The sequence below is a fragment of the Aspergillus sclerotioniger genome (genome assembly GCF_003184525.1).
Source record: "Aspergillus sclerotioniger CBS 115572 chromosome Unknown BO94scaffold_4, whole genome shotgun sequence".
In the NCBI taxonomy this organism is placed as follows: domain Eukaryota; kingdom Fungi; phylum Ascomycota; class Eurotiomycetes; order Eurotiales; family Aspergillaceae; genus Aspergillus; species Aspergillus sclerotioniger.
In genome coordinates, this window is record NW_020290994.1 from 1,045,682 (window position 1) to 1,068,371 (window position 22,690).

At 52.8% G+C, this 22,690-nt stretch overlaps 8 protein-coding genes across 8 annotated transcripts; 2 read left to right on the top strand and 6 right to left on the bottom strand.

Annotated features, from left to right (window-relative positions):
* The first annotated feature begins 29 nt into the window (after positions 1 to 29).
* On the top strand, positions 30 to 1,932 carry BO94DRAFT_509389 (transcriptional regulator SPT3). The gene is made up of 4 exons (XM_025609699.1): positions 30 to 213; positions 773 to 862; positions 908 to 1,741; positions 1,788 to 1,932. The coding sequence occupies exons 1-4, from the start codon at positions 169 to 171 to the stop codon at positions 1,791 to 1,793; spliced, it is 975 nt and encodes a 324-aa protein (XP_025471484.1). The 5' UTR covers positions 30 to 168; the 3' UTR covers positions 1,794 to 1,932.
* BO94DRAFT_484960 (blue light-inducible protein Bli-3) lies at positions 1,870 to 2,803 on the bottom strand (the record flags this gene model as incomplete). Its single annotated transcript, XM_025608972.1, has 3 exons — positions 1,870 to 2,059; positions 2,131 to 2,539; positions 2,606 to 2,803. 3 exons carry the CDS (start codon positions 2,801 to 2,803, stop codon positions 2,040 to 2,042), a joined length of 627 nt encoding a protein of 208 aa, XP_025471485.1. The 3' UTR covers positions 1,870 to 2,039.
* Positions 2,804 to 2,990: 187 nt separating this feature from the next.
* On the bottom strand, positions 2,991 to 4,008 carry BO94DRAFT_282623 (uncharacterized protein). Its single transcript, XM_025606639.1, has one exon. It carries the CDS (start codon positions 3,840 to 3,842, stop codon positions 3,300 to 3,302), a length of 543 nt encoding a protein of 180 aa, XP_025471486.1. The 5' UTR covers positions 3,843 to 4,008; the 3' UTR covers positions 2,991 to 3,299.
* A 492-nt stretch (positions 4,009 to 4,500) lies between these two features.
* Positions 4,501 to 6,373, bottom strand: BO94DRAFT_282621 (SUN domain-containing protein). The gene is made up of 3 exons (XM_025606638.1): positions 5,960 to 6,373; positions 5,677 to 5,909; positions 4,501 to 5,625 (listed from the first exon to the last, which is right to left on the bottom strand). The coding sequence occupies exons 1-3, from the start codon at positions 6,281 to 6,283 to the stop codon at positions 4,644 to 4,646; spliced, it is 1,539 nt and encodes a 512-aa protein (XP_025471487.1). The 5' UTR covers positions 6,284 to 6,373; the 3' UTR covers positions 4,501 to 4,643.
* A 942-nt stretch (positions 6,374 to 7,315) lies between these two features.
* ppm1 (protein C-terminal leucine carboxyl O-methyltransferase ppm1) lies at positions 7,316 to 8,956 on the bottom strand. Its single transcript, XM_025606640.1, has 2 exons — positions 8,309 to 8,956; positions 7,316 to 8,254 (listed from the first exon to the last, which is right to left on the bottom strand). Exons 1-2 carry the CDS (start codon positions 8,568 to 8,570, stop codon positions 7,422 to 7,424), a joined length of 1,095 nt encoding a protein of 364 aa, XP_025471488.1. The 5' UTR covers positions 8,571 to 8,956; the 3' UTR covers positions 7,316 to 7,421.
* On the bottom strand, positions 8,757 to 14,013 carry BO94DRAFT_457647 (ubiquitin-protein ligase RKR1; the record flags this gene model as incomplete). Its single annotated transcript, XM_025607756.1, is given in 8 exon segments — positions 8,757 to 9,278; positions 9,333 to 9,632; positions 9,683 to 10,071; positions 10,113 to 10,520; positions 10,571 to 11,418; positions 11,470 to 13,198; positions 13,255 to 13,648; positions 13,666 to 14,013. The coding sequence occupies 8 exon segments, from the start codon at positions 14,011 to 14,013 to the stop codon at positions 8,757 to 8,759; spliced, it is 4,938 nt and encodes a 1,645-aa protein (XP_025471489.1).
* Positions 14,014 to 14,225: 212 nt separating this feature from the next.
* On the top strand, positions 14,226 to 17,160 carry BO94DRAFT_621190 (TFIIH/NER complex ATP-dependent 5'-3' DNA helicase subunit RAD3). The gene is made up of 4 exons (XM_025616983.1): positions 14,226 to 14,408; positions 14,483 to 14,939; positions 14,990 to 15,106; positions 15,167 to 17,160. Exons 1-4 carry the CDS (start codon positions 14,392 to 14,394, stop codon positions 16,970 to 16,972), a joined length of 2,397 nt encoding a protein of 798 aa, XP_025471490.1. The 5' UTR covers positions 14,226 to 14,391; the 3' UTR covers positions 16,973 to 17,160.
* Positions 17,154 to 22,681, bottom strand: BO94DRAFT_531664 (DNA-directed RNA polymerase I core subunit RPA190). Its single transcript, XM_025610948.1, has 4 exons — positions 22,426 to 22,681; positions 21,846 to 22,337; positions 19,003 to 21,781; positions 17,154 to 18,943 (listed from the first exon to the last, which is right to left on the bottom strand). The coding sequence occupies exons 1-4, from the start codon at positions 22,608 to 22,610 to the stop codon at positions 17,360 to 17,362; spliced, it is 5,040 nt and encodes a 1,679-aa protein (XP_025471491.1). The 5' UTR covers positions 22,611 to 22,681; the 3' UTR covers positions 17,154 to 17,359.
* Positions 22,682 to 22,690: the final 9 nt, after the last annotated feature.

Consider the following 22,690-nt stretch of genomic DNA (forward strand, 5'->3'; position numbering starts at 1 on the left):
CGTGTAGAGCCGGCATCCAGCCAGTGTTCATTCTCATTGTCACTACATCTCATGTGCATTATTGTGAGCTTCTGTGTTGTGCCTGTTAGACCGTGGCCTGGGCACTTTCTGGAATCCATTCATTTCTCCGCAGTGGAACATGCTTGATCAGCGTTCCTAACTGCCAGCATGTCTACTGATCGAACCCCCAAGTATCGGCAGGAGATCCAGCAGGTAAGCAGCTATCTTGTGATGGGTTGTTTGTTATAAGGGTTGTCTGTGCTCTGCACTTTAGGAGAGAAAATATTGCCTCTGTGCTGTTTGTAATTTGTTCTGCTCATGCATCCTATGTGTCATCATCGTTCTCCTATCATCCTTGACACTATGGCAACGATCTCACGTCCTCGCGTCTTCGCGCACAGCCAGTGTTGTGTCGTGCATGGTAGTGAATGTACTGTTGCTTCTATGTATACGATGTGATATTTCTTTTCTCTTGGCTTTTATGCCATTCTACCTCTTGCTGCAATTTCACTTGAACCTGTACTCTGCTGTCTCTGCGATGCGAACAAACCTCCCTGTGGCTGTCTGTCATTGAGAGCAAGCCTCAACTCCAAACATGGAGATCGAACATTACGATTCCGAAGCCTCCACCTCGGTTGAGGAGTCCAGTGACGAGTCCAGTGACGAGTCTATGGAGGAGACACATCACCCCACTGCACCTACCGAGCAGCAGCCACAGGACGAAGAGACTGAGGAGATGTTCAAGAACATGCTTACTGACCTTCTGCACCAGATGATGTTCGTCTCTGGAGAAACTGCCGAGCCAGCCGTGGACACCACCACTTTGATTGAAGAGATAGTCCGCCAGCAGGTCGTCGAGATTGTATGCTTCTGTCTATCATTCGTGAACTATGCTAATGTTTGGCAGCTCGCCCGAAGCACCGCTCTGGCGACCCGTCGAGGCGTGCGATCCATTTCTACCGACGATTTGATCTTTCTGATCCGTCACGACAAGGCCAAGGTGTCCCGCCTCAAGACATTCTTGTCCTGGAAGGATGTCCGCAAGAACGTCAAAGACTCTGACGACAAGGGCGGCGCCGATGCTGCGGACTTTGCAGCAGCCGATGACCCCATCGCCGGCGGTGTGGTTGCTGGACCGCAGGATGTCGCATCGAAACCGAAGAACAAGCGAGCTCGTGTGGGTCTAGCGTGGGATGTGAATAGTTTCTACTCCGTCCAGGTTCCCGAGAGAGAAGACGAGGAAGACGAGGAAGAAGAAGAGCAAAACTACGCTACGCTCCAGCGTCTGGCGGCCGCCGATGAACGTACCAAAAACATGACTAAGGAAGAATACGTGTTCTGGTCAGAATGTCGTCAGGCGTCATTCACATACCGCAAGAGCAAACGGTTCCGCGAGTGGGCCGGGTTTGGCATCGTGACCGAGTCCAAGCCGAATGATGATATCGTCGATATCCTAGGATTCTTGACCTTCGAAATCGTGCAGACCCTGACCGAGGAGGCGCTCAAAGTCAAGGAACGGGAGGATCGAGAGAAGAACCGTCGCGGTGGAGCGGAGAACGGTGAGAGCATCAAGAAGCGCAAGCGCGAGACCGGTCTGTTCGATCCGCCTGAGGAGGGCCGTACCCCTGTGGAGCCGAGACACATCCGGGAGGCCTATCGCAAGCTGCAGGCGACTCCGAACAAGAACATTGCGATGCTGCTGCATAATGGACGTTTGCCGGCGCGGATGCCTTTACGATTGGTAAGTCCGTCCGCTGCTTTCCGTTTCTGTATACTGACTGTTCCAGATTTAACGGGTCACTGGGGCTGGCGTCATTGGTTTCGAGATACCCAGATTACGACGGTACGATATGGAGTGATAATGGACTGATTTACTTGATTGATAATAGGATTGATATTCTGGGGAGTGATAGATGAAATGGCATGTCTGATCATATTATCTCTGCCAATTGAAACATGTTCCCAAACACTAGGTCATAACTCATTCCTCACAATATAGTACACCGGCACTTCGAAGCGAAGTAGATATACCTACTCACTCACGCATGTGTCCTCCGCCCTACCACCCAGTCAGTCAGCACATCCCAAACCAAAACCCCGAATAAAAGAAAAAAGAGAGGGAGAACTCACATTCATCCAACTCGGCCCTACTCAACTCCCTGATACTATTAATGGCAGGGACATCCCCACTAGCCACACTCTTGACCGTCTCCACCGCTCTCCCCAAAATCCCCTTCCTGGAGACCGCATACACCGCCGTCTTAGCCTCCAACTTAATCACTCCGATGCGCGGATCCCCCGGGCCACCATCATGCACTCCGTCACCCAAATCACCGAGCCAAGCACTCAACGCCGGCGAATAATACTTCCCCACGGTCTCCTTGTCCGCGACAATGGTGGCGGTGCCGGAAATCGACGCCCAGGAACCGCTAATTGGATCCAGGAATGACATGTTGGTTTCGGTGGGGTGGACGGTCAAATCCATGGTTTTGTGGGAGAAGAGGTTCGTGTGGAAGATAAGGGTTGTGGAGGCGTTTTCCTGCGGAATTACTTCGTTAGTTTTGTGTGGAGAAGGATAGGGGCATGGGCAGGGGAGAGGGTCTACCTGTCCAGCAAGCGCCATACACCGACTCGTGAGCAAATCATCCTCGGAGGATTTGGTCGTCAGCATGCCGAATTTCTGTTCGTTGATGAAGGTAGATAGATCGGAGATCTTTTGCTCGAGGGGCGGGTCTTCGACGGATTTGGCTTTGTAGGGGTCGAGAGGCTGGGTGCCTGTTGTGGGGGTTTGGATGTTGGACATTTTGTTTGGATTGGTGAGTGTTGTTTGTGTGTAGGCAGTAATTGGGTATGTGGTAATTGAATCAATGGAGACTTGGGGTAAGGAAGTGGTTGTGTTGTGTTGTTTTATAGATCGAGGTGATGATGCCAAGGCTGGCGTAGATGTGACGTCAGGGGAACCTGGCCTGGATTATTGCTGGGACACATTACTTAGTCAGTGTTGATTGCATGCTCGGTGATGTCAGTGAGTGATGATCGGGGGTACCTAGCTAGCAGCTTTGGTTTGATCGGCGGTTGAGAGTTCTGTTTGGTGGGTGAATGCGTTCTGAGTATATATCGGGAGCAGTGGTTCCGTTTCTACTGGGATTCTCGAAACGGGTCGTCTTCGCTCCGCATCGGGGACGTGCTTTGAAGCAGGTATCTGTTGCAAGTCATAACACTGAAACACCAGCCAACTACCATCAATGTTGAAAACTTATAGCATCTTTCATCTCGCGAACTCCTCTCTCCTCAGCAGATTACATCGGCCGGCTCGTGTAATTGATAATGCTCTTAACATCATCAGCATCCATCCGCTGATGAGCATACGCGAGTGAATCGTCCATGAAACAATCAATGTTGAACCGCTCTGCCCAACCTTTCTCTTGCAACTTTGCAACAGCAGCTCTTGTCCAACTGACACAATTCTCCCCCGACACACCTTTTCTTGGAAGTGGTATCGACCGGAGAAGAGCATCCAACTGTTCGAAGGAAACATCATGCGATATTTTGCCTATCATGACTCTTCCAAGCAAATGACTACTCGGAAGCGGGTTGACGCCTGTTTTTGCTCGCAACACCCACTCGAAGTTCGGGTTGCGGTTCACTCCGCTGCCAGGGTCCAGATTGATTCCATCGGAGACATCGAATGAGTAGCAGCCTCTCCCTGTGGATGCTTTTGGGGCCACCAGAATGCCCCAGTGGTATACAGCAAAGCCTAATCGCTCTCGATTCTCTCTGAGGGAAAGCGCTCCCCGATAATGCAAGGTGACCAGTACCCGTCGTTTGTTTTTGTTGGGCATGCTTGCGATTACAATCTTAGTATGGCCTGGATACAGGCCTGGCTATATGAGCAGAGTGAATTGTTTATAAAACTCCCCATTAACGGTAGATGGGATAGACCACAGGCTAGAAGGCGATCATCCTGCCTGCCAGATGCCGGATCTCATCGTTACTGACTACAATATCGGATCTTTGCGGAGTTTCTCAGCGAAATAACACTCAACTTACAGAATATTGTGAAATGAATGTAAAAGAACCTCCCCTCCCCATACCTACCCTTTCTTTCATCTCCCAATTTCAAGATCATATATCCTCCTCTCTATTCAACATCAAAGAAGTGACTTGTACGATCCTATTGCCTACCTAATAACTGAATTCGCAAAACCAGTGAAAGCCCAACCCAACCCAACTGTTGCCATAATCCACCCCTGACATCAGCGCAGGGTATCTGTCCACCATGGATGGTTGGTGGGATGCCTACGTGTGTGGAACAGCAGGTTGGACCGCAAGGTTGGCGGCTCATCGGAGATGTCATACAGTTATTAATACCTCATGCCAAGTCTCTAGGCTAGTTTTGCCTTCACCAGATCAACTCGATTCAATTCATTCAATCCACCCCCTCACTCACTAACTCGGTCAATATTAACAGTAAACATTATATAAATACTCATCAATCAAACATGTACAAGAACGTCAATCGTAAGGGTATAGCTATAAGTAAGGTAAGTGTCCCATCAGAAGTGAAAGCCAAAAAAAAAAAGGAGAAGAAGAGTGATAAGGATTGATGGAAATAGGTTAGCCAAAGTGAGTAGTGATCTCATCTAGACCATCACAATGGCTCCAACCACGGCCAGGATCAGACCCAGCTTCGACACGGCGGTGCTGACCGCTGCGCCCTGGGTCACCGCAGCTTCTGACTTTGTAATCGAAGAGGACTCGGACTGGTCGTTGCTGGACTCCTCGTTGGAATCTTCATTGGAATCTTCGGTGGAGTCCTTGCTGTCCGCGGTCGTGTGCGAGGATCCCGTCTCCACCATCGCGAGCGGCTTGTATGAGTAGCTGGCCGACGCCGTTCGGTTCAAGACCGCGCTCGTCGAGCTGAGCTTCCAGCTGGATGAGGGCGTCCAGGTTGGCGCTGGCCGGGGAGTGATTAGGATAGAGCTGGCGGTCGAGCTGGTGAAACTGGTGGTGCTGATGGTGCTGGTGGTGCTGGTGGTGCTGGATGTCGTGGTCGAGCTGGTGGTGCTGGACGGGGTAGGAGTGCTCGTGGAGCTGGTGGAGCTGGTGGAGCTGATGCTCGTCGACGTGCTGCTAGTCGTGGGAATGATGCTGCTGGTCGAGGTACTGCTGGTGCTGGCAATGCTGCTCACACTGCTGCTGACGGTGTTGCTACTGCTGGATACAGGCGTGCTCGAAGAGCTACCGCCCTCCTTGTCGAACACAACAATGTTGGCCTTTCCACCCTTGGGCACCGTCACCACACAGAACGCAGCGTCACCAGCACCGTCCGTGCTGGCTCCAACCATCTCATTCACCCCGTTGATAGCCGGGTCGATCTTGCATGGCAGTCCATTGCAGCCGTCTCCCTCGCACTCGATCTCAACACCATAGTCAGGGACTACATTGCGGAACGGCGTGGTCAGCTCCAAATAGATCGGGTTCCATCCGATCTTCACGAAAGTGTTGCCCTCGCCATCGGTATTGGCGCCAGCAACATACGGAGACCAGTTGCCGTACGGGTTCTCCGAGGTGCCCCAAACACAGGCAGTTTCCGTGGTGTAACCCGGAGGGTTGATATAGAAGCTGACAGGTCAGTATTGTCACTTTCAAGTAGAAGGGAACCGAAGCACCTACTGCGCCGCCGTCTCACACCAGTAGCTCAGATCCGGAACAGCCAGGGTAACCAGCTCCTCCACGAGGGTCGGGATCAGCATGGCCTCGTTACCCGGAAGAACCGTCTGGCAAAAGGCAACCTGCTCCTTGCACTTGTTCTTCGCACTGACGACGCCCGTGCCGTCCTGGCAGTACGGCTTGTTGGGGAAAGGCTTATGCATTTTGCCGTTCTCGTCGCAGTAGAGACCGCCATTCTGTCTTCCGTCAGTTGTCGACTCGGTTGACTAGCATGCAGACCACTTACCATCGACATCGGATAGGTATACGACGTGGCCTCGGGATCCCACTGCATAGAGACCTGACCTGCTGGACACGCATACGGACAGTATCCGCCGGGCTTGCACTCTTGGTCCGGGCTCATGGCCCAGCCGCCGTTCAGCTCGCTGGGGGTGACGGCAATCAAGCCCGCCCCTGAGGGGAATTGGCAGCTGCCTCCCCTCTTGGCCACGGGGGCGTCCACCTCTGCCACGGAGCGGTGGGCGTGAACATGGCCATGGTCATGACCATGGCTCGCTGCCTCAACGGTAGCAATGGCAAGCAATGCCATTGTTGCGCTACTGCACTTCATGGTGAGAGTCGTAGCGGAACGTGATCTATATACCGATAATAGATATGATATATGTGCAGACAGACAGACAGACAGATAGATAGATAAAGAGCGAGAGAGATTATACGACGCCACTTGGGCCACCCAAAACGACAGACTATGGTCAGGAAGAATGAATGTCTTGAGACATGTAACGAATGACTAGACCGAAGCGGACTGGAAAAGAGAGACAGAGAAACAGGGGCGCCAGAACGCAGTGAAATCACCACACCAGCAGAAAAGAAAAGAGAGAAAAGAGGCGAGAGGAAGAGAGAGAGACAGAGACAGAGGGCGAGACACACCCCGAACAAAAGGCATCCACAACTACAGCGATCCCCCCCGACTTGCCTGATTGGGAAAGCCCTAAAGCTTCGTTCCGAATCGAGGCGCCTGGCCCTTACCCGATTGGGCCACGCCGGGCTCCGTGTCCAGGGGTCGCGCCAATCAGCGGCCTTTGCGGCCCCGGCAGTTCATGGATAAGAACTCCACTCCCGGCCAGCGTGATTGGTTCAGCGCCGGCCGGGGAGGGGGCAATTTCCGATGGATTCGGTCTCCTTTTATAGCAACAGCAACGAGCCCTCGTCACGATGGACCCTGAAGATTCCAATAACCTAATTGATAAGGACTGAAGAGATAAACGATCAATAGATACGGAGAAGATAGATAAATAGTTATCTAGGCGGACGCTGAAATAGCTAGGCATGTCTTTGTCCCCATCCATTGATTGTGGTCAGACACAATCACATGGCTCTCAATTCCCAGACCAGGATCATCACAGTCCAGACCGGATCAGCGGCGCCGCAGCTGGTCTGGTAGATAGCCTTTGCGACGGTCCGCCGTCGAGTCATGACACCAGGAACACTTCCCGGCCAAAAAAAATAGGGGGCGGCCCAATTGCAGCGACCTGAACCCCCGGAAGCCAGCTAGTCGGCCGGGTCAAGCAATAGTCCCGGTTAGCTCTCACTCTCCGTGTGTGTGCTCATCAAACCCTGTTTGATTGACAGCCCGTCAATCAATAATTGTCAATAATTTCTGTATCTGCAATCACGTCCACGTTCATCCCTCTCGCGTCATCTCATCGTTCAACGTGCTCAGTTAGTAGGGTAACATATACTTCGTCCTACGCCTCCTGCCCTTCCACTCCCCTCCACCCCTCAAACACACCACTCTCCCCATCGCGCCATCCCCACGCAACACAATAATGTCTCGCCAACAACCGCCATTCTTCCATCTCATCCAACATTTCTAACCCCGCTACCCGCTCCTTCTCCGTCTCCGGCACCCACCGCTCCCACAAAAAATCCACATCCGCGGCTGCCTGGCCTCTCACAAACCCCAGCTCCCGAAGTCGTCGCCTCTGTGCTTCAAGTGACGCAAACTCCTGCAGTGTCTGGAGCTGGATGCCCCGCGTAGCTAGATTGGCCACCATGGTGCGGCCGAACGCATCGTCTGGTCGAATAGGCTCATATATAATCAAACCCACCGGCGTGGTCGACGGTAACAGCTCCTCTGTGAAATAGCGGACCACGGAACCTGCCTCCTCGGGGGTGAGGTATATGAGACAGCATTCGGAGATCAGGAGGGTGGGGAGGGTAGGATCGAGGCCCGGTAAGCGGGGGGAGGTCGAGAGGCTGCGTAGATCGAGTGGATGCAGATGGTAGGAGGATGAGTGTAGTGCGTCGTTTGCGGGGGATATTACCACGTCGTCGTGGCTGCCTAAGACGCGCTGGAGGAGGGGGGCGGCGCGGATGAATTTGATTTTCGCGGCGGTGTTGACGGGAAAGTCGATCTCGTGGTACAGGATATTGGAACGTGGGGAGGAGGAAAGGAGCCGGAACACACGCGTGTCGGTGCCGGCGCCCAGGGAGATGATTTGTTTCTGGGTCTGCGGGGGATGGGAATTGAGGAAGCGGGTGACGAGGTGGTCGATGGCGGTGGTGCGGACGTAGGTTCCTGGAGTGGGTTAGGGATGAAGGCGATGGGAGGAAAACCGGTAGAGGAGCTAACCTCTGTTGATGATGGGGAGTCGGCGGGTTTCCATCCCTGGGGCTGTCAATGCCGGGGCGAAGGCATCCTGGAGATAACCCAGGCTCACGGCGCTGAGGCGAGACACGCTGGCGTCATTGTCGGTGCCCTGCACTACGCGGTCTTTGGCCCCATGAGACCCGTGGCTTGCGTCGCCGGTCTGACTGCCTCCGCGGGAACGAAATCGGCCGCGACCGCCGCCGCGACGAAGGGAGTTGAGGTTGGGGATGTGGGAGGCGGACATGGTGAGGGGCTGAATTATATTTTGGAGCTCAGGTTGGTTGGAGCTGAGCTTGGTTTGGGGCCGGCGGCGGGGAGCTTTTAGGAACGGAACTGCCCCGCGCTGCCGCCCCACTATAGGAATCCGGAGCAGTTCGAGACTTCGAGGTATTCACCTCTCTATGTCTATGTACACATCGCCACTCCCTCCTCACACATACACAAAGTTGTTCCGGCACAGCGGGCATGTGCTCTGGTTGCTGCTCTTGAACCACCGGAACAGACACACCGAGTGGAACGTGTTCTTACACGTCGCGCACCGCTTGTTCGGCGTCTGCATATCGGTCGAAATCACCGAGTAGCAGATCGCACACTCGCTCTGCCCCTTGAGCGCTCCCTGCACGTTCTTCCGGAACGCCAACAGCCCATCCACCAGGTTGCCATTGGCAAACATGATCACTCCTTGGATCGTCAGCAGCCAACTCCGCCACTTCTTCTCGTCCACCAGCACCCGACTTCGTCCAACTACCAACGCCGGCTGCAATGGATAAGCCGGAGGAAGCGAGAGAGACAAGGCCACTGGTGGCGAGTCCTCATCCACCGGAATGCTGGCAATGATCTCCGCTGTCTTGGAAGCGATCTTCACGTTCAGCGCGCGCTCTTCGTTTGGATCCTGGGTCGAGATCCATTCCGTGACTCCCCGCAAAGAGTCCTCAATCACCAAAGGTGAGATCTAGGTTCGGTCAGTCAGCCATATGAATATGCTAGTTTAGATAGACCAGCTTACGAATTTCTCCGTCCAGGATTCCACCGGCCCCTTGATGCGCTTCTTCGTATCGAGCCACCAGCTCTTCACCATGTTGGCCAGGTGCCTCAAGCAGAGAAAATACAAGTGCACAAGAAGCCACTGGATTTCATTCTCCGGGCTCTCGGACTGGTCGGGCTCGAAAGAGCGGACGTCGAATTTGGACGCATCCACCATCTTCCCGTGTGATCGCTGCAGGAAGTCGAACATAAACTCCAGCAGTGGGCTCAGGCTTTCGTTGTCCTTGATACTGGTCACGTAGTTCTCTTGGACAGTAAGAGACTGTAGCTAGTCAGCGAACCGGCCCTTGTAGCAGCATCCGCAAAACATACCGCATTCGCAAAGTGGTCGAATACCACCTTCCAGCTCAACAAATACGACCGGATTTCGGCCCACATCCTATCGTCGCCATAAGCGGCATTGACCGCTTTCATCGTGGGCGCTTCAAGCAGCAGAGACATCAGCTCATCCGGCAGCCCGACCGTCGTCTTCGACAGTGCCACATCAAAAGACACCTGCTCCTGCACGCCCGGAATGTACCGGTGAAGGACAGTGTAGGCAGCCCGCTGAACTGTGGGGCTCTGCGCTGTCAAAAGCGGGAAGAACTTGCTCACATCCTCCAGATTATCAATCGGGATGACGTTGAGGAAGCGGCACAACAACTCCACAGCAACATCGCGCGGTTGATGGAAGGTGGTCGAAGAATCTATCCGGTCAGAATCTGGGTTTGCGGACATGTAGAAGCACACTCACCGAATTTACGAAGCGTGGACGTCAAGCTGTTGAACAGCGTTGTCTTTCGATCCGACCACGCATCCTTCACATCATCGTTACTTTCTTCGTCCCCTACCATTGACTGGAGACGTGCGAAAAGTCTGAACGATGATAACAGGGCGGGGAGGGCTTCATCGCCGCCACTGGTCTCTTGCCACGTCGTGCTAAGGATATCCATACAGGCCTCCCAGTGAGAGCCGTAGATGTCCTGTAGATTAGGAACCATTACGGCGAGGGTCTGGAAGATTTCAGCCTTGACGCTGAGAGACGTGCCTTCAGACTGGAGACATTGTATGAGATGCTTGATCAGGAACACCAAACGCTGCGTGGGGATGGAGGCCGCAACGTCTTCTTCGCCGGATAACAAGAGGTTCAACAGCACCAATTTGCGGAGACCTAGGCTTAGATTAGCAGAATGATAGCATAGTAACCAGAACTCAACTGACCATCTCTACTCTCTTCCTGGGGCTTTAGGCCCGTGGAGTCTGCAACAAACTCGTTGCACAGTCGGGTACCAGCGTGGGTGGACAGGATGGCAGGGCGCAACACAGCCACCCAGGAGGCCGAGCGGATAGCGTTCGCCTTTCTCATCTCTCTACACAGCTGAGTGACCTCTTCTGAGGATCGATTTTTCTTCGAGGGGTCCACGGAATCCATAATCTTCACAAAGGCCACACCAACTTGGTAGTCTAACGGAGATAGGGCGTCCAGCTTCTCGATTTGGTCTTTCCAGAATGTAGAAAGCTTGGAAGCGACTGTGTGTCCCTTTCCGGCTTCGTGTTGCTCTTTCGATTGAGTCCAGCCATTAATGACCTTTCGGCCATCGTTCACGACTTCCATGTACTCCTCGCGCTGCTCGGGAAGTGTGATGCCGGTTATTCCGTTGCAGTTCTGGATGCTTAGGTCGTCATCAATCAACTGCACCGCGAGAGGCACATTGTAGAACAACGTCTCAAGCTCCTCGGGACCAAGACGTCCGACAATGTCAAAAGAAGAGAGAACCCGGATGGTGTAGTATGCCAACCGGAACGCTGACGAGCAATTGTTGGAGTCGCGGGGGATACGTGCGTAGCGTTCACGGAATGTGCCTGACACACTGCGATCAATCAGATGCACGGTACCGGCGATCGGGCTTGAGATGGCAGCTGATAGCCGAGGAGGAAGCTCAAGGAAAGGCCCTAGAGCATCCTTCCAAGACCGGCAGGAAGGCAGAATGTCCTTGGCTACTTGGCCAATATCCTCGGGCTTGACATTTTGTAGCAGCTCTTCCGCAATACCTAACAAAGACCCGATGCTTGTTATCGTTAGCCTCTCTTTCCTTTCTCCTTGTTGATCCATTACTTACGAAACAGACTCCTCATTGACATTCTCGAAGTGATGTTGCAAGATCTCAAAACTGGATTTGGCGCTTGTCTCACTGACAACGGAGTCTTTCAGAGTCTTGGACAGCGACTCTGCAAGGCCCGCTACTTCTTCGTCCGATGATTCCGTGAGGAACAGCAGCTTACCAGACAGTTTGGAGCCCTGGCTTCCGCTCTGGAAGTTTCGAACTGCACTGGGGACAGAAGTGGAAATACGAGAAAGTCCGTGCAGTGTATCGAAGATCTTGCTATCCTCAGATAGGGCATTAACGATCGACAGGAATATGGAATCAGTCATTTCCCCATGGGAGGTGTGGTTCTGTAGCACCGCAATGACAATCGACCAGTGAAGATCGCTGCCTTTGCAAGCTCGATCAAGGGCTCGCATGATTAAAGCAACCAGTCCAGACTTGTCGCCTACTTCCTGGAAATCAAGAGACGAGAGGAGCTTCTGCACAGCATGTGCGTTCGAGGATTCCGGATCAGATTGAGCAACATGCTCGACAACCTTCTCGAAGCTTGGTCCAAACCCATCCCAGGAACGGCAAGCCATGATGATGGATATCAATCGATCGGCAGATGGCGATGCCAGGAGTTCCGGTGCATCGTTCTGGACAAAGCTCAGCAGTGACTGGGAGCCTTGAACAATTTGCGGAACGTTCCGTATAGTTTCTTCGACTACCGCAGCGGCTCCGTACGGCTTGCCATTTCGAGAGCGCAGTACCTCCAAGCAACTATCAAGCAATGATAGGTTTGTTTTATTGAAGATATCCACAATCCTTGCTTCATGGTCAGTATCGGTCAAACGAGACAGCAAGGAGGCTTCCAAGGCAAAGAGCCTTCCAGCCTGCGCACATACTGCGTCCTGGGAGGACCTAAAGTCCTTGGACTGCTCTGGTGATGATAACTTTACGGCTTCCAGCAGGTCATCGGATAACTCCGTCCACAATTGCTTCAACACCGGTTCGTACCCTTGCACACTCAATGCGACAAGACAATCGGTGCAGATTGCTTCTGCTGATTGGACGGGAAGTGCCCATTGAGGACGATCTTGTTCAGGCTTGACATGTTGCAGTGGCAATGGAGAAAGCCTCTCACGCAGGAAGCTCACTCTATCATCCTCAGCAAGCCGACTGGCAAGCCATATCACAGTGTCAATGTAGGCCTTCCAACCAACAGCCCTATTCTGTCGAGGCTCATCTCGTGAGTTCAGTCCTTCCTGGAATGACTCTGTCAATGCAACCGCACTCGACAGCCCAAGAATAGTTTCCGAAGTCGACTGGGGATCAATCTTTGCCAGTGTTTCAAATGGAATTGTCTGCAGTAATTGGTATAGGTTCGGCCAAAACGAGCTTGCTCCGCTCTGAGAACCTTTCTGTATGTATTGGAGTAATCTCTTCGAAGGGGATGATTTCCCGGAATAATCCCCGGTCCATAATTGGGGCCTTGCAGATGTTACCTGCAATATCGTCTCTGACAGCTCCGATGCGGAGCCTAGTTGGGAACTGTGCAGGGCCTTGCCGATCAAGGCCGCACTGATGAGCTTCCAATCAAGCTCCTCAGGCTCCTTAGAGACTGCCGATCGAGTAAGAATGTAGAGTGACTTGCGGACAAAAGGGTCGTCGTGATAAGAAAGCGCCCACAGAGATTTGCTACCTAGAAGGTTTTCAATTGTGGCGGCATCCTTCTGAAGATCTTCATGGGTGGAGTGTCCTGTATTGTGCTCTTGTTAGGGCGTACTTAGACCGATAGTGGGATCTTGCGCGTACCTAGAACACGGTTGAATAACAAGAGCGCAGTCCCCGCTACGCGCGCATACTTGGCTTCTGCATCATCAGGCTTGACCGTCCTTTCATCACTCAATGTCTGCGCAGTCTGTTGCAAAGTGACATCATCCACAAAGTCCAGGATGGCGCTCTGGTAAACCTTCCACACGCCACTTCTCTTTGCGTCGGTCGAGAAGACCCGGGTGAATGAGTCCAAGGCAGACTGATGGACTGGTCTGTCATTGTCATAGATGCCCGCAAGCCACGCGCCGATGACCTTGGGGAGAAAGCGGGCAACCCGCTTTCCCACCAGGCAGGCAATGGAGCCTTGAGTAGAATGAGCTGTTTGCCTCACCCTACGGGAAAGATCTATGGATGCGCGCGGGTAGATTTTAATCTGGCCATGTCCCGAACCACGATCAACTTGTTATTCCGGTGCGCATGATGCGGATATAGACCTACCCAAGCTTCCAGGAACCCGTCGTCAAGCGTCCCGCCGCGACTTTCGACCCCTGCGACATGATCTCTCAGATCATCTAGCGCTCTCGTCCTGGTGACCTCATCTTTTTTCAGGAAGTTCTTGAACGCAATCCCCAATTGCGCCTCCGAGAGGCGGGAAAGATCCGGTGGCTCGGCTACATATGTGAGAGAAGATGGCTCTCTCCCCTGGCCAGAGAATGCGCCAGAAAAGCCACCAAAAGCGCCAAAGGTACTGGCCGCAGCGCGGCTGCTCGAGGCCTGGGATTTGAACTTTTTGCTCATAATCGAGTGGGGTGGGCGGGATGTAAAGAAAATGACGAAATGAGCGTATATAGAAGGGAAGGGTGCGGAAAGACAAGGAAAGAAGGTTCCAGTAATCTGGTCGTGCAAGCTCCCAGCTAGTCGACCCAAGCTACCGCAGTTCAACGTCTGTCATTGCACAATTTCCCCTGGATACCTGTGGTTCTGAAGCATCTTCTGGCAACCCCCGCCGTTTAAAAGCGGCGGGATTACATTATCGGGGTCCCTATCGGGCACGCCACGTGACCTGGTGTCATCGATCGCCCGATTGGGCAAAAGTCGACGCGGTCTAGAAGATCCTCCGCCGCTGCGCCCAAGCCGATCAACTGCTTCACTCGAGCACCGCGCTCCCCTCCCACCATGAAATTCTTCATCGAGTGAGTCTCCCTTCATCCGACTGGTTCAGCTGCAGTTTCTAGAGCATCGTCATCTAATGCCCTCCATTTCCTAGCGATCTCCCCGTCCTTTTCCCTTATCCTCGTATCTACCCCGAACAATATGCCTACATGTGCGATCTCAAAAAGACCCTCGACGCCGGGGGTCACTGTGTCCTGGAGATGCCTTCGGGAACCGGAAAGACGGTATCGCTACTTTCGTTGATTGTCGCCTACCAGCAACATTATCCGGAGCACAGAAAGCTCATCTACTGTTCTCGAACCATGTCTGAGATCGAAAAGGCCTTGGCTGAGCTGAAGGCGCTGATGAAGTTCCGTGCCGAGCAACTGGGATACACAGAAGACTTCCGCGCCCTAGGTCTGACGAGTCGAAAGAATCTGTGCCTGCATCCATCTGTCAAGCGGGAAAAGAGTGGTGCAGTGGTTGATGCAAGGTGCCGGAGTTTAACTGCAGGGTTCGTCAAGGAGAAGAAGGAGAGGGGCGAGGATGTCGAACTCTGTGTCTACCACGAGGTATGGAGCTTGCGGTTTGGGTCTGGACTATATCATAACATCCCATACAGAACCTCGATCTGCTCGAACCACACAACCTCGTGCCTCCCGGTGTCTTCACACTTGACGGCTTGCTCAAATACGGCGAAGAGCATAAACAATGTCCTTACTTTTCAGCCCGGCGCATGGTAAGACCCTTCTAGCTATGGACTGCGATCGCTATTCAGTCATACTCACATGGACTGTAGATGCCCTTTTGCAACGTTATTATCTACTCCTATCACTACCTGCTGGACCCGAAAATCGCCGAGAGGGTATCGCGAGAACTTTCCAAGGATTGTATTGTGGTTTTCGACGAGGCGCACAATATCGACAACGTCTGCATTGAATCGCTGAGTATCGACCTGACGGAGGACTCATTACGAAAAGCGACAAGAGGGGCGAACAACCTGGAGCGCAAGATCAGTGAGATGAAGAGTACGGATGCGGAAAAGCTTCAGAATGAATACTCAAAACTCGTCGAAGGCCTACGAGAAGCTGAACAAGCTAGAGAGGAGGATCAGTTCATCTCAAATCCCGTCCTTCCAGACGACTTGCTGAAGGAAGCCGTGCCCGGAAATATACGACGAGCGGAGCACTTCATATCCTTTCTTAAAAGATTTATCGAATACCTCAAGACGCGAATGAAAGTCATGCATACTATATCCGAAACGCCTCCCTCGTTCTTAACGCATGTGAAGGATCTAACCTATATCGAGCGGAAACCTCTCCGATTTTGCGCTGAACGACTAACTTCGCTCGTTCGCACCCTAGAGCTGATCAACATAGAAGACTACCAACCACTCCAGGAGGTAGCAACGTTCGCCACTCTAGTCGCAACATACGACAAAGGCTTCCTGTTGATCTTGGAGCCCTTCGAATCAGAGGCAGCAACAGTACCCAACCCGGTGTTGCACTTCACCTGTTTGGATGCCGCTATTGCCATCAAGCCGGTGTTCGACCGGTTCAGCTCCGTCATCATTACCTCTGGAACGCTGTCGCCTCTTGAAATGTACCCAAAGATGCTGGGATTCAACACTGTGATGCAGGAGTCATACAGTATGACCCTCGCACGTCGATCCTTCCTCCCCATGGTCGTAACCCGCGGATCGGACCAAGCACAAATTTCCTCCTCTTTCCAAATTCGCAACGACCCTGGTGTCGTCCGAAACTACGGCAATCTCGTCCTCGAATTCGCTCGAGTCACCCCAGACGGCATCGTCGTCTTCTTCCCCTCCTACCTCTACATGGAATCCATCATCAGCATGTGGCAAGGCATGGGCATTCTCGACTCAATCTGGAACTACAAATTAATCCTCGTCGAAACTCCTGACGCCCAGGAATCGTCCCTTGCCCTGGAAACCTACCGGACAGCCTGCTGTAACGGACGAGGTGCCATTCTCTTCTGTGTCGCACGAGGAAAGGTCTCCGAGGGTATTGATTTCGACCATCATTACGGTCGCGCCGTGATCAACATCGGTGTTCCCTTCCAATACACCGAGTCCCGTATCCTGAAGGCCCGCCTCGAATTCCTTCGCGAGAACTACCGTATCCGAGAAAATGACTTCCTATCCTTCGACGCGATGCGCCACGCCGCTCAATGTCTAGGTCGTGTCCTCCGTGGCAAAGACGACTACGGAGTCATGGTTCTCGCCGATCGTCGATTCCAGAAGAAGCGCAACCAGCTCCCCAAATGGATCAACCAGGCCATGCTGGAAAGCGAAACCAACCTCAGTACCGATATGGCAGTGGCCACCGCCAAGAACTTCCTACGGACCATGGCCCAACCATTCAAAGCCCGGGATCAAGAAGGTATCTCGACATGGAGCTTAGCGGATCTGGAGAGACATCTCGAGAAACAGAGGCTTGAGGAGGAACGAGCCCAGCGCCAAGCCCTTGCTAACGATGCAAATGGTGCATACAACGGTGTTCACAACGGTGTTCGCAACGGTGCTGGCCCAGATGAATTTGATGACGACATTGATGAAGATTTGATGATGTTGGATGCGCAGTGAATCCTTCCCTCCTATTTACTATTTATTTTCGACACTTACTATTGGCCCTTCCTCGGCAGTCCTTGCATAAAATGCACGATACCACGGTTCGTCTGGTGTTTTTAATTCGGTCAAAATGTACAATACAAGCAAGGCGTCCTCTTCTAGCATAGGGAAATATCCTTTTACTGTTTTTGCAGTACCCAGAGTTCTATTGATTGCTCGTACTATTTGAAAGGTAGATTCGATCTGCGTAAGAAAAACTTTTTTCTTATTCCCGCTGAAAGACAACTGCAGAGATCGTTGGACACGTCAGACAAGAACAGTAGGAAAAAAGAAATAGAAATACAGGAACTAAGATTTTGCACATATACAATAAGGACAGATAAATGCAACACGCCAATTACTTTACGCCACCGGAGCAAGGACATCGAACGCGCCGGTACCGACGGTGCCGGTGCGGCCGACGACGATTCTGGCACTGGGACTCTTCAGGTTATCAAAGTCTCTCTCAACGACGGCCTCCTTGAGGTATCCCACAGTGGTTTCGAAACTCATCTTGGCCAACGGGGAGGAGCCATCCTTGACGAGACCGTTACGGTTGAAGGGGCGAAAGCCACCGGACTGGGTCATCACGTCACCGATCAGGTTCAGGTGGCGGTTGTCAACGGAGATACTGTGACCCTGGAAAACGTCCGACATTTCCTTGACAATCGAGGCACGTGCAGCTTCGACACCGTAGAGGGTGAGCATGTCGTGGATGGAGTTGGTGTAGAGGGAGTGAGGCTTGATGATGTCTTGGTAGTCACGCATGGCAAGCAGGTTGACACCTTCGGTGATGACATGGGCGGGTTCGCCCTTGATCGGGTCGGCTTCGACGAACGTGCAGTTGCCGAGACCAGGGATAGACTGGATGACAGCGCTGCGAGCAGCATCCTCGACCAGAGGCAGAAGGAGCAGCTTGGGGGTCGAGATGTCGTACTGCAGCTGGACAGTGCAGGATCCTCCGTCACGGGGGTTGAACTTGAACTGTGTGACTTCGTGGTACTTGCCCTTGATATCTTCCTCACGCAGTTTTGTGTCTTTCGTGTCGTCCTCGGACTCGTCATCTGAAGCATCGTCCATCTCGACATCGCGTTTCTCACCGGTGTCATTGTCGTCCTCATCATCATCTTCCTCGGCATCCTGCTGTCGGATCATTTCCATCTCCTCGTCCTCGGGGCCTTCGTAAGAAACCTGGTTCGACCGGTTCTGAGTACCCCGAGCACGCTTGGCATCGTCCTCGTCATCCTCATTGTCATCATCAGCAGCGTCTTCCTCGGCATCATCGCCGCGAGGTGCATCCTGGACAGTGCCAACAGAGACACCAATCTCAGGCTGAGCAGTGGAGAACTTCTTCATGGTCTTCTCCTCGTGACGCTTCTTGAGTTCCGCCTTGGTGAGTTTCACGAGCTTAGGAATGAACTTGTTCTGCAAGGTGTTCTGCACATCCTTGGTCGTGATGGCGTATTCCGCAGTGTACTCGTCGGCTGGGAAGAAGGTGATGTCAATATCATAGACCTTAGCCTTCATGCTGCCCGAGGAAACTCTTTCTCTAACTTGGACCTTGTCGACAACCTCTGCGATGCTAAGCTTGCTGATAGCCTTGGAGAACTTTTCGGAATGCTCCTTAGACATCTCTTCATTCAAGACCAGAGTCATCGTGGGTGTCATGATATGCGCACTGGCAGTCATGACAATTTCTCGCAAACGGGGAATACCCAGTGTCACGTTCTTCGCCGAGTGACCAGCCAAGTGGAAGGTGTTCAGGGTCATCTGAGTGGATGGTTCACCGATAGATTGGCCAGCGACGATACCAATAGCCTCACCAGGTTCGACGACAGACTTCATATACTTCATGTGCATAAGAGTGTTGAATGCCTTCTTGCTGATGATACCGTTGACATCCTTCTTCTTGTCTTTCAGAAGCTTGCTTTTGTTGGCGTCCTCGTACTAATAACAAAATGATTAGCCTCAGTGGCTTTTTTTCTTGGGGGCCGAGTAACTCTTACCTGCTTGAGTTCTTGCGAGAAACTCTCTGAGATACTGCCCAGGTTACCTCCGGGGTGGTAGTGAGAAAGGACAGGGTCCATGGCCTCGAACTTTCCTGTCTTGCGCACCTTCTTCATAGCATCCTTATGCCAGTTCGTCACCTCCTCCTTCTCCAGGTTGTGGAAGTCGCTGGTCAGATTGACCTGAGCCATGATAGAGACGTAATTCGAGGCCAGGAAATCGAAGTCCTTAAGGTGGACCTGCTTAGTGATATCCAGACCATCCTCACCGTACAAGAACTGAACGATTGAACCATCAGTAGCTTCACGGACCGAACTGTCGTACTCCGCCCTTAACCCTTCCATACCCTTGATCAAACAACGCTGCAAGTATCCGGATCTAGAGGTCTTGACGGCAGTATCAATCAAACCTTCACGACCGGCCATGGCGTGGAAATAGTATTCTTGGGGCTTGATACCAGTCAAGAAACGACCACAGACATAGCCACCAGCCATGGGGTTCGTGTCGAATGCCCTGAAAGACGGCAGGGTCTTGCCGCTGACCATGACAGGCACACGACGACCCTCCAAAACCTGCTGACCCAAGTTGCAAGAAATCAGGTTGGCATTGACGCTCGAACCCTTGGCTCCAGAGATTGTCATCGACTGCATCTGGTTCCACGGGAAGGGCTTAACCAGACCACCTGGAAGGCAGGCCTTTGTGATCTCCGTCGAAAGCTTCGCGGTGCGAGCGTTGGAAACACTATCCAGGCCACCCTGCTTCTCGTCGTCTCGGAGGACTTCCTCCATGCGTCGTCGCAACTCGGCATCCTCATCGGGCACAGTAGTCTGGTCGAGGGTGACATACTTCAATGCAACTTCACGGCCAATGGCGGCCGCTTCGCTGATCTTTTCCTTACGCACGCGGTCGCCTTCGGCAGTCAGCCGAAGATCGTCGATACCGCAAGTAAAGGCACGCATGTTCAAGACTCTTGTCAGGAGACGACCGAGGATACTCATCAGCCTTCCGGCAATGGTATGTCCATAGATTTCGTGAATGGCATCGACCAGACCACCAGCGGTAGGACCGATCTGCTTCTTATCCAGGATACCACAAAGCATCTCACCATCCTTGAAAATGACTTCTCCTTCCTCATTACCTTCACCCCATCGGTCTCCGGGGGTTGACGATTTGCTCTTCAAGTTGAGGCCGGCCCTGTCGGAAGGCATGATGTTCTTGAGGATGGTCGTGATAACCTGCTTACCGGTCCAAAGACGCTTTGGCCGAATCATCGCAGGGGCCACCGTTTGAATCCGGTCCGTAATCGTGTGAGAATTCTCGGGTCTTAAGCAGTTGTACAGTAACTGATGATAGTCATCCTCATCAAAAAAGCTGTCTCGGCAGGTGAACCACGTTCCCATCGAAATGTGATCCTGAATCAAACCTCTGAGGGGTTTGCCGGATGTAGCGACAAGATACTGGTGGTCTGCATCCGCCAGCATCATGGCCTCCGATCGAGCAAGCTCATTCTGAGGGAAGTGCATGTTCATTTCGTCACCGTCGAAATCCGCGTTGTAGGTATTACAATTAGCGTAGTGCATGCGAATAGTTCTCTCGTTGGGGAGAACGCGAGCCTTGTGACCCATGATAGAAGGCTTGTGGAGCGTGGGCTGACGGTTCATCAAAACAACATCACCGGTAGTAAGATGACGGTAGACCTTCTTGTTACGCGATCCCTTCATGCGCCAATTGGACGGGGCGAGTAGCTGGTTGGCCAGCGCTGTCCGCTCATCCAGACTCTTGAACCTGAGATTGGTGACTTGACCGAATTCATTCTCAATCGCAGAAGCACCGGGGTACTTGTCCGGGCCATTGATGACAGCCTGCTTCATCTCCCAGAAGTTATGGTTTGTCACGGGTTCCGGATAGGTCAGCTTCTTAGCGAACACCAAAGGAACACCGATTTCGTTGGTTTCAATGTTGGGGTCGGGCGAAATGACACTTCGAGCAGCAAAGTTGACACGCTTTCCCATCATGTTCTTCCGGAACAGACCCTCCTTCTTTTCTAAATATTGTTTGATACCCATCGGGGCGGCGGCGGCAGCCGGTCCCGTAGCATTACCGCGGTCACGGTCGATGAGCATGTTGACAGTATCCTGGAGGGTCACAATCGAGTGAAGAAGATCGCGGTAGTCCCGCACCCGCGTAGCGGAGTCGGCGCCCGCGCTCTGCCTCTCCTTGCTGATCTGGTTGATGATGTCGCAGTTCTTCAAGATCGACGTCAGGGATTGGTTCTGCTGAGCTTCCAAGATCTGGCCAGGTCCTTGCGGCGCTGCAGGACGGAACTTGTTCGGTGGCACTAGGATGTTCTTGATAAAGAACATGTCCGCGCTAACCCGCGACTCCTTCTTCGGCAATGGTCGGGAGTTATAAACAAGGCTTAGGATCTCCTCCTCTTTTTCAAAAAGCAGTGACATCGTAGCGTGAACCTCGGGAGAGGGCATAAACTGCTGGCTCTCACCAGGAGCCTGTTTTTTGCTCTCAGCCTGGGCCACGATAGCATTTCCACGTGCAACCTCTTCCTCCGCTCCATGTATTTCCGAAGTGGTGCTATGACTGTCAGACACCCCGTTGGCAAGCGCCTCCTTCTCTTTGGAAGTAAGCTTCTTAGCTTGCTGCAGAAGGACCAAAGAGTTTGGTATCTGGAATCCAGCTTGCGCCATCAGGTGTCTGGATTTCTCGGTGAGGGCCTTGCGGAAGATTTTTGAAGACCGATCTTTCCGGTATGACGGGGAAATTCTGTGCGCCAGTATCAGTGGGGAGTCCTCGGGAGAATTCACATATATATAATGTCACAACGTACCCACTACAGCTGGCGCACTTGGAAGGAGAGCCAATGTCCTTGAAGAACTCTCTAACAAGTACTCGTCGCTGCTCCGCAGCCAGCGGGTTCTTCGCACCAGCCATGAGGCCCTTCAGCCTTCCATCTGCCTGCGCTTGACGGATACACTTCTTGACATAGGTGTTTCTGCGCTCGATGATATCGTCGTCGTCTTCATCCTCGCTGCTGGATCCCTCACCGTCCTTGGCTGACTTCTTCTTCTCGACTTTCTTATGTGCCATGGAATCGATAACAGCCACCTCATCAACCAAGCCATACTGTAGCAGTCGCAATTTGCAGGTGTAGGTGTTGATGTTGAACCGGGTCATCTGGAAGCGATGGCAGTAGACACACTGGCCCTTGAGTAGACGATACAGCTGGTCGAAATGCGTGACATTGTACACATGGACGGGAAGTTCGATATGTCCGGGGTGACCGGTACAAGACCAGGAGGTCTGACGACATGTCGTGCAGCTAGCTAGTGTCAGTTCGGTTCGCATCCGCATAGTACGCCAATCGGGGGTATTGGGGAAATCCGAAGCAAAGAAGAGGAAAGACTTACACATGGTCACCCCATGCACCCATAGCCGGGTCATAGAGACCACCGGGGACCGGGTTGTTGAAGGAATCCAATGTCGGCGTATTATGGATTCGCTTTACAGAGATAGCTTTGATGTCTTCATCATTGTAAACACCAAAGTCAATCCCCGCGATGGAGGAGGCCACGGGCCGTGCGAAAGTGGTCATGATTCCCCTGGCAGCCGCTTGAGCGACGGACGACGCTGGCGGTGCAAATCCTGGGTGTTCGTCTGGGGCTGGTGGCCTGG

Coding starts and splice junctions, on each gene's coding strand:
- BO94DRAFT_531664 (XM_025610948.1), bottom strand. CDS start 22,610: ATGACCACTTTCGCACGGCCCGTGGCCTCCTCCATCGCGGGGATTGAC. Junction 22,338..22,425: donor GGTGCATGGGGTGACCATGT/GTAAGTCTTTCC, acceptor GACACTAGCTAG/CTGCACGACATGTCGTCAGA. Junction 18,944..19,002: donor TCTCGCAAGAACTCAAGCAG/GTAAGAGTTACT, acceptor TTTTGTTATTAG/TACGAGGACGCCAACAAAAG.
- BO94DRAFT_621190 (XM_025616983.1), top strand. Junction 14,940..14,989: donor AACTCTGTGTCTACCACGAG/GTATGGAGCTTG, acceptor CATCCCATACAG/AACCTCGATCTGCTCGAACC. Junction 15,107..15,166: donor ACTTTTCAGCCCGGCGCATG/GTAAGACCCTTC, acceptor CATGGACTGTAG/ATGCCCTTTTGCAACGTTAT.
- ppm1 (XM_025606640.1), bottom strand. CDS start 8,570: ATGTCCGCCTCCCACATCCCCAACCTCAACTCCCTTCGTCGCGGCGGC. Junction 8,255..8,308: donor ACTCCCCATCATCAACAGAG/GTTAGCTCCTCT, acceptor AACCCACTCCAG/GAACCTACGTCCGCACCACC.
- BO94DRAFT_282621 (XM_025606638.1), bottom strand. CDS start 6,283: ATGAAGTGCAGTAGCGCAACAATGGCATTGCTTGCCATTGCTACCGTT. Junction 5,910..5,959: donor ATACCTATCCGATGTCGATG/GTAAGTGGTCTG, acceptor GACGGAAGACAG/AATGGCGGTCTCTACTGCGA. Junction 5,626..5,676: donor TGGTGTGAGACGGCGGCGCA/GTAGGTGCTTCG, acceptor CTGACCTGTCAG/CTTCTATATCAACCCTCCGG.
- BO94DRAFT_282623 (XM_025606639.1), bottom strand. CDS start 3,842: ATGCCCAACAAAAACAAACGACGGGTACTGGTCACCTTGCATTATCGG.
- BO94DRAFT_509389 (XM_025609699.1), top strand. CDS start 169: ATGTCTACTGATCGAACCCCCAAGTATCGGCAGGAGATCCAGCAG. Junction 214..772: donor ATCGGCAGGAGATCCAGCAG/GTAAGCAGCTAT, acceptor CTTCTGCACCAG/ATGATGTTCGTCTCTGGAGA. Junction 863..907: donor GCCAGCAGGTCGTCGAGATT/GTATGCTTCTGT, acceptor AATGTTTGGCAG/CTCGCCCGAAGCACCGCTCT.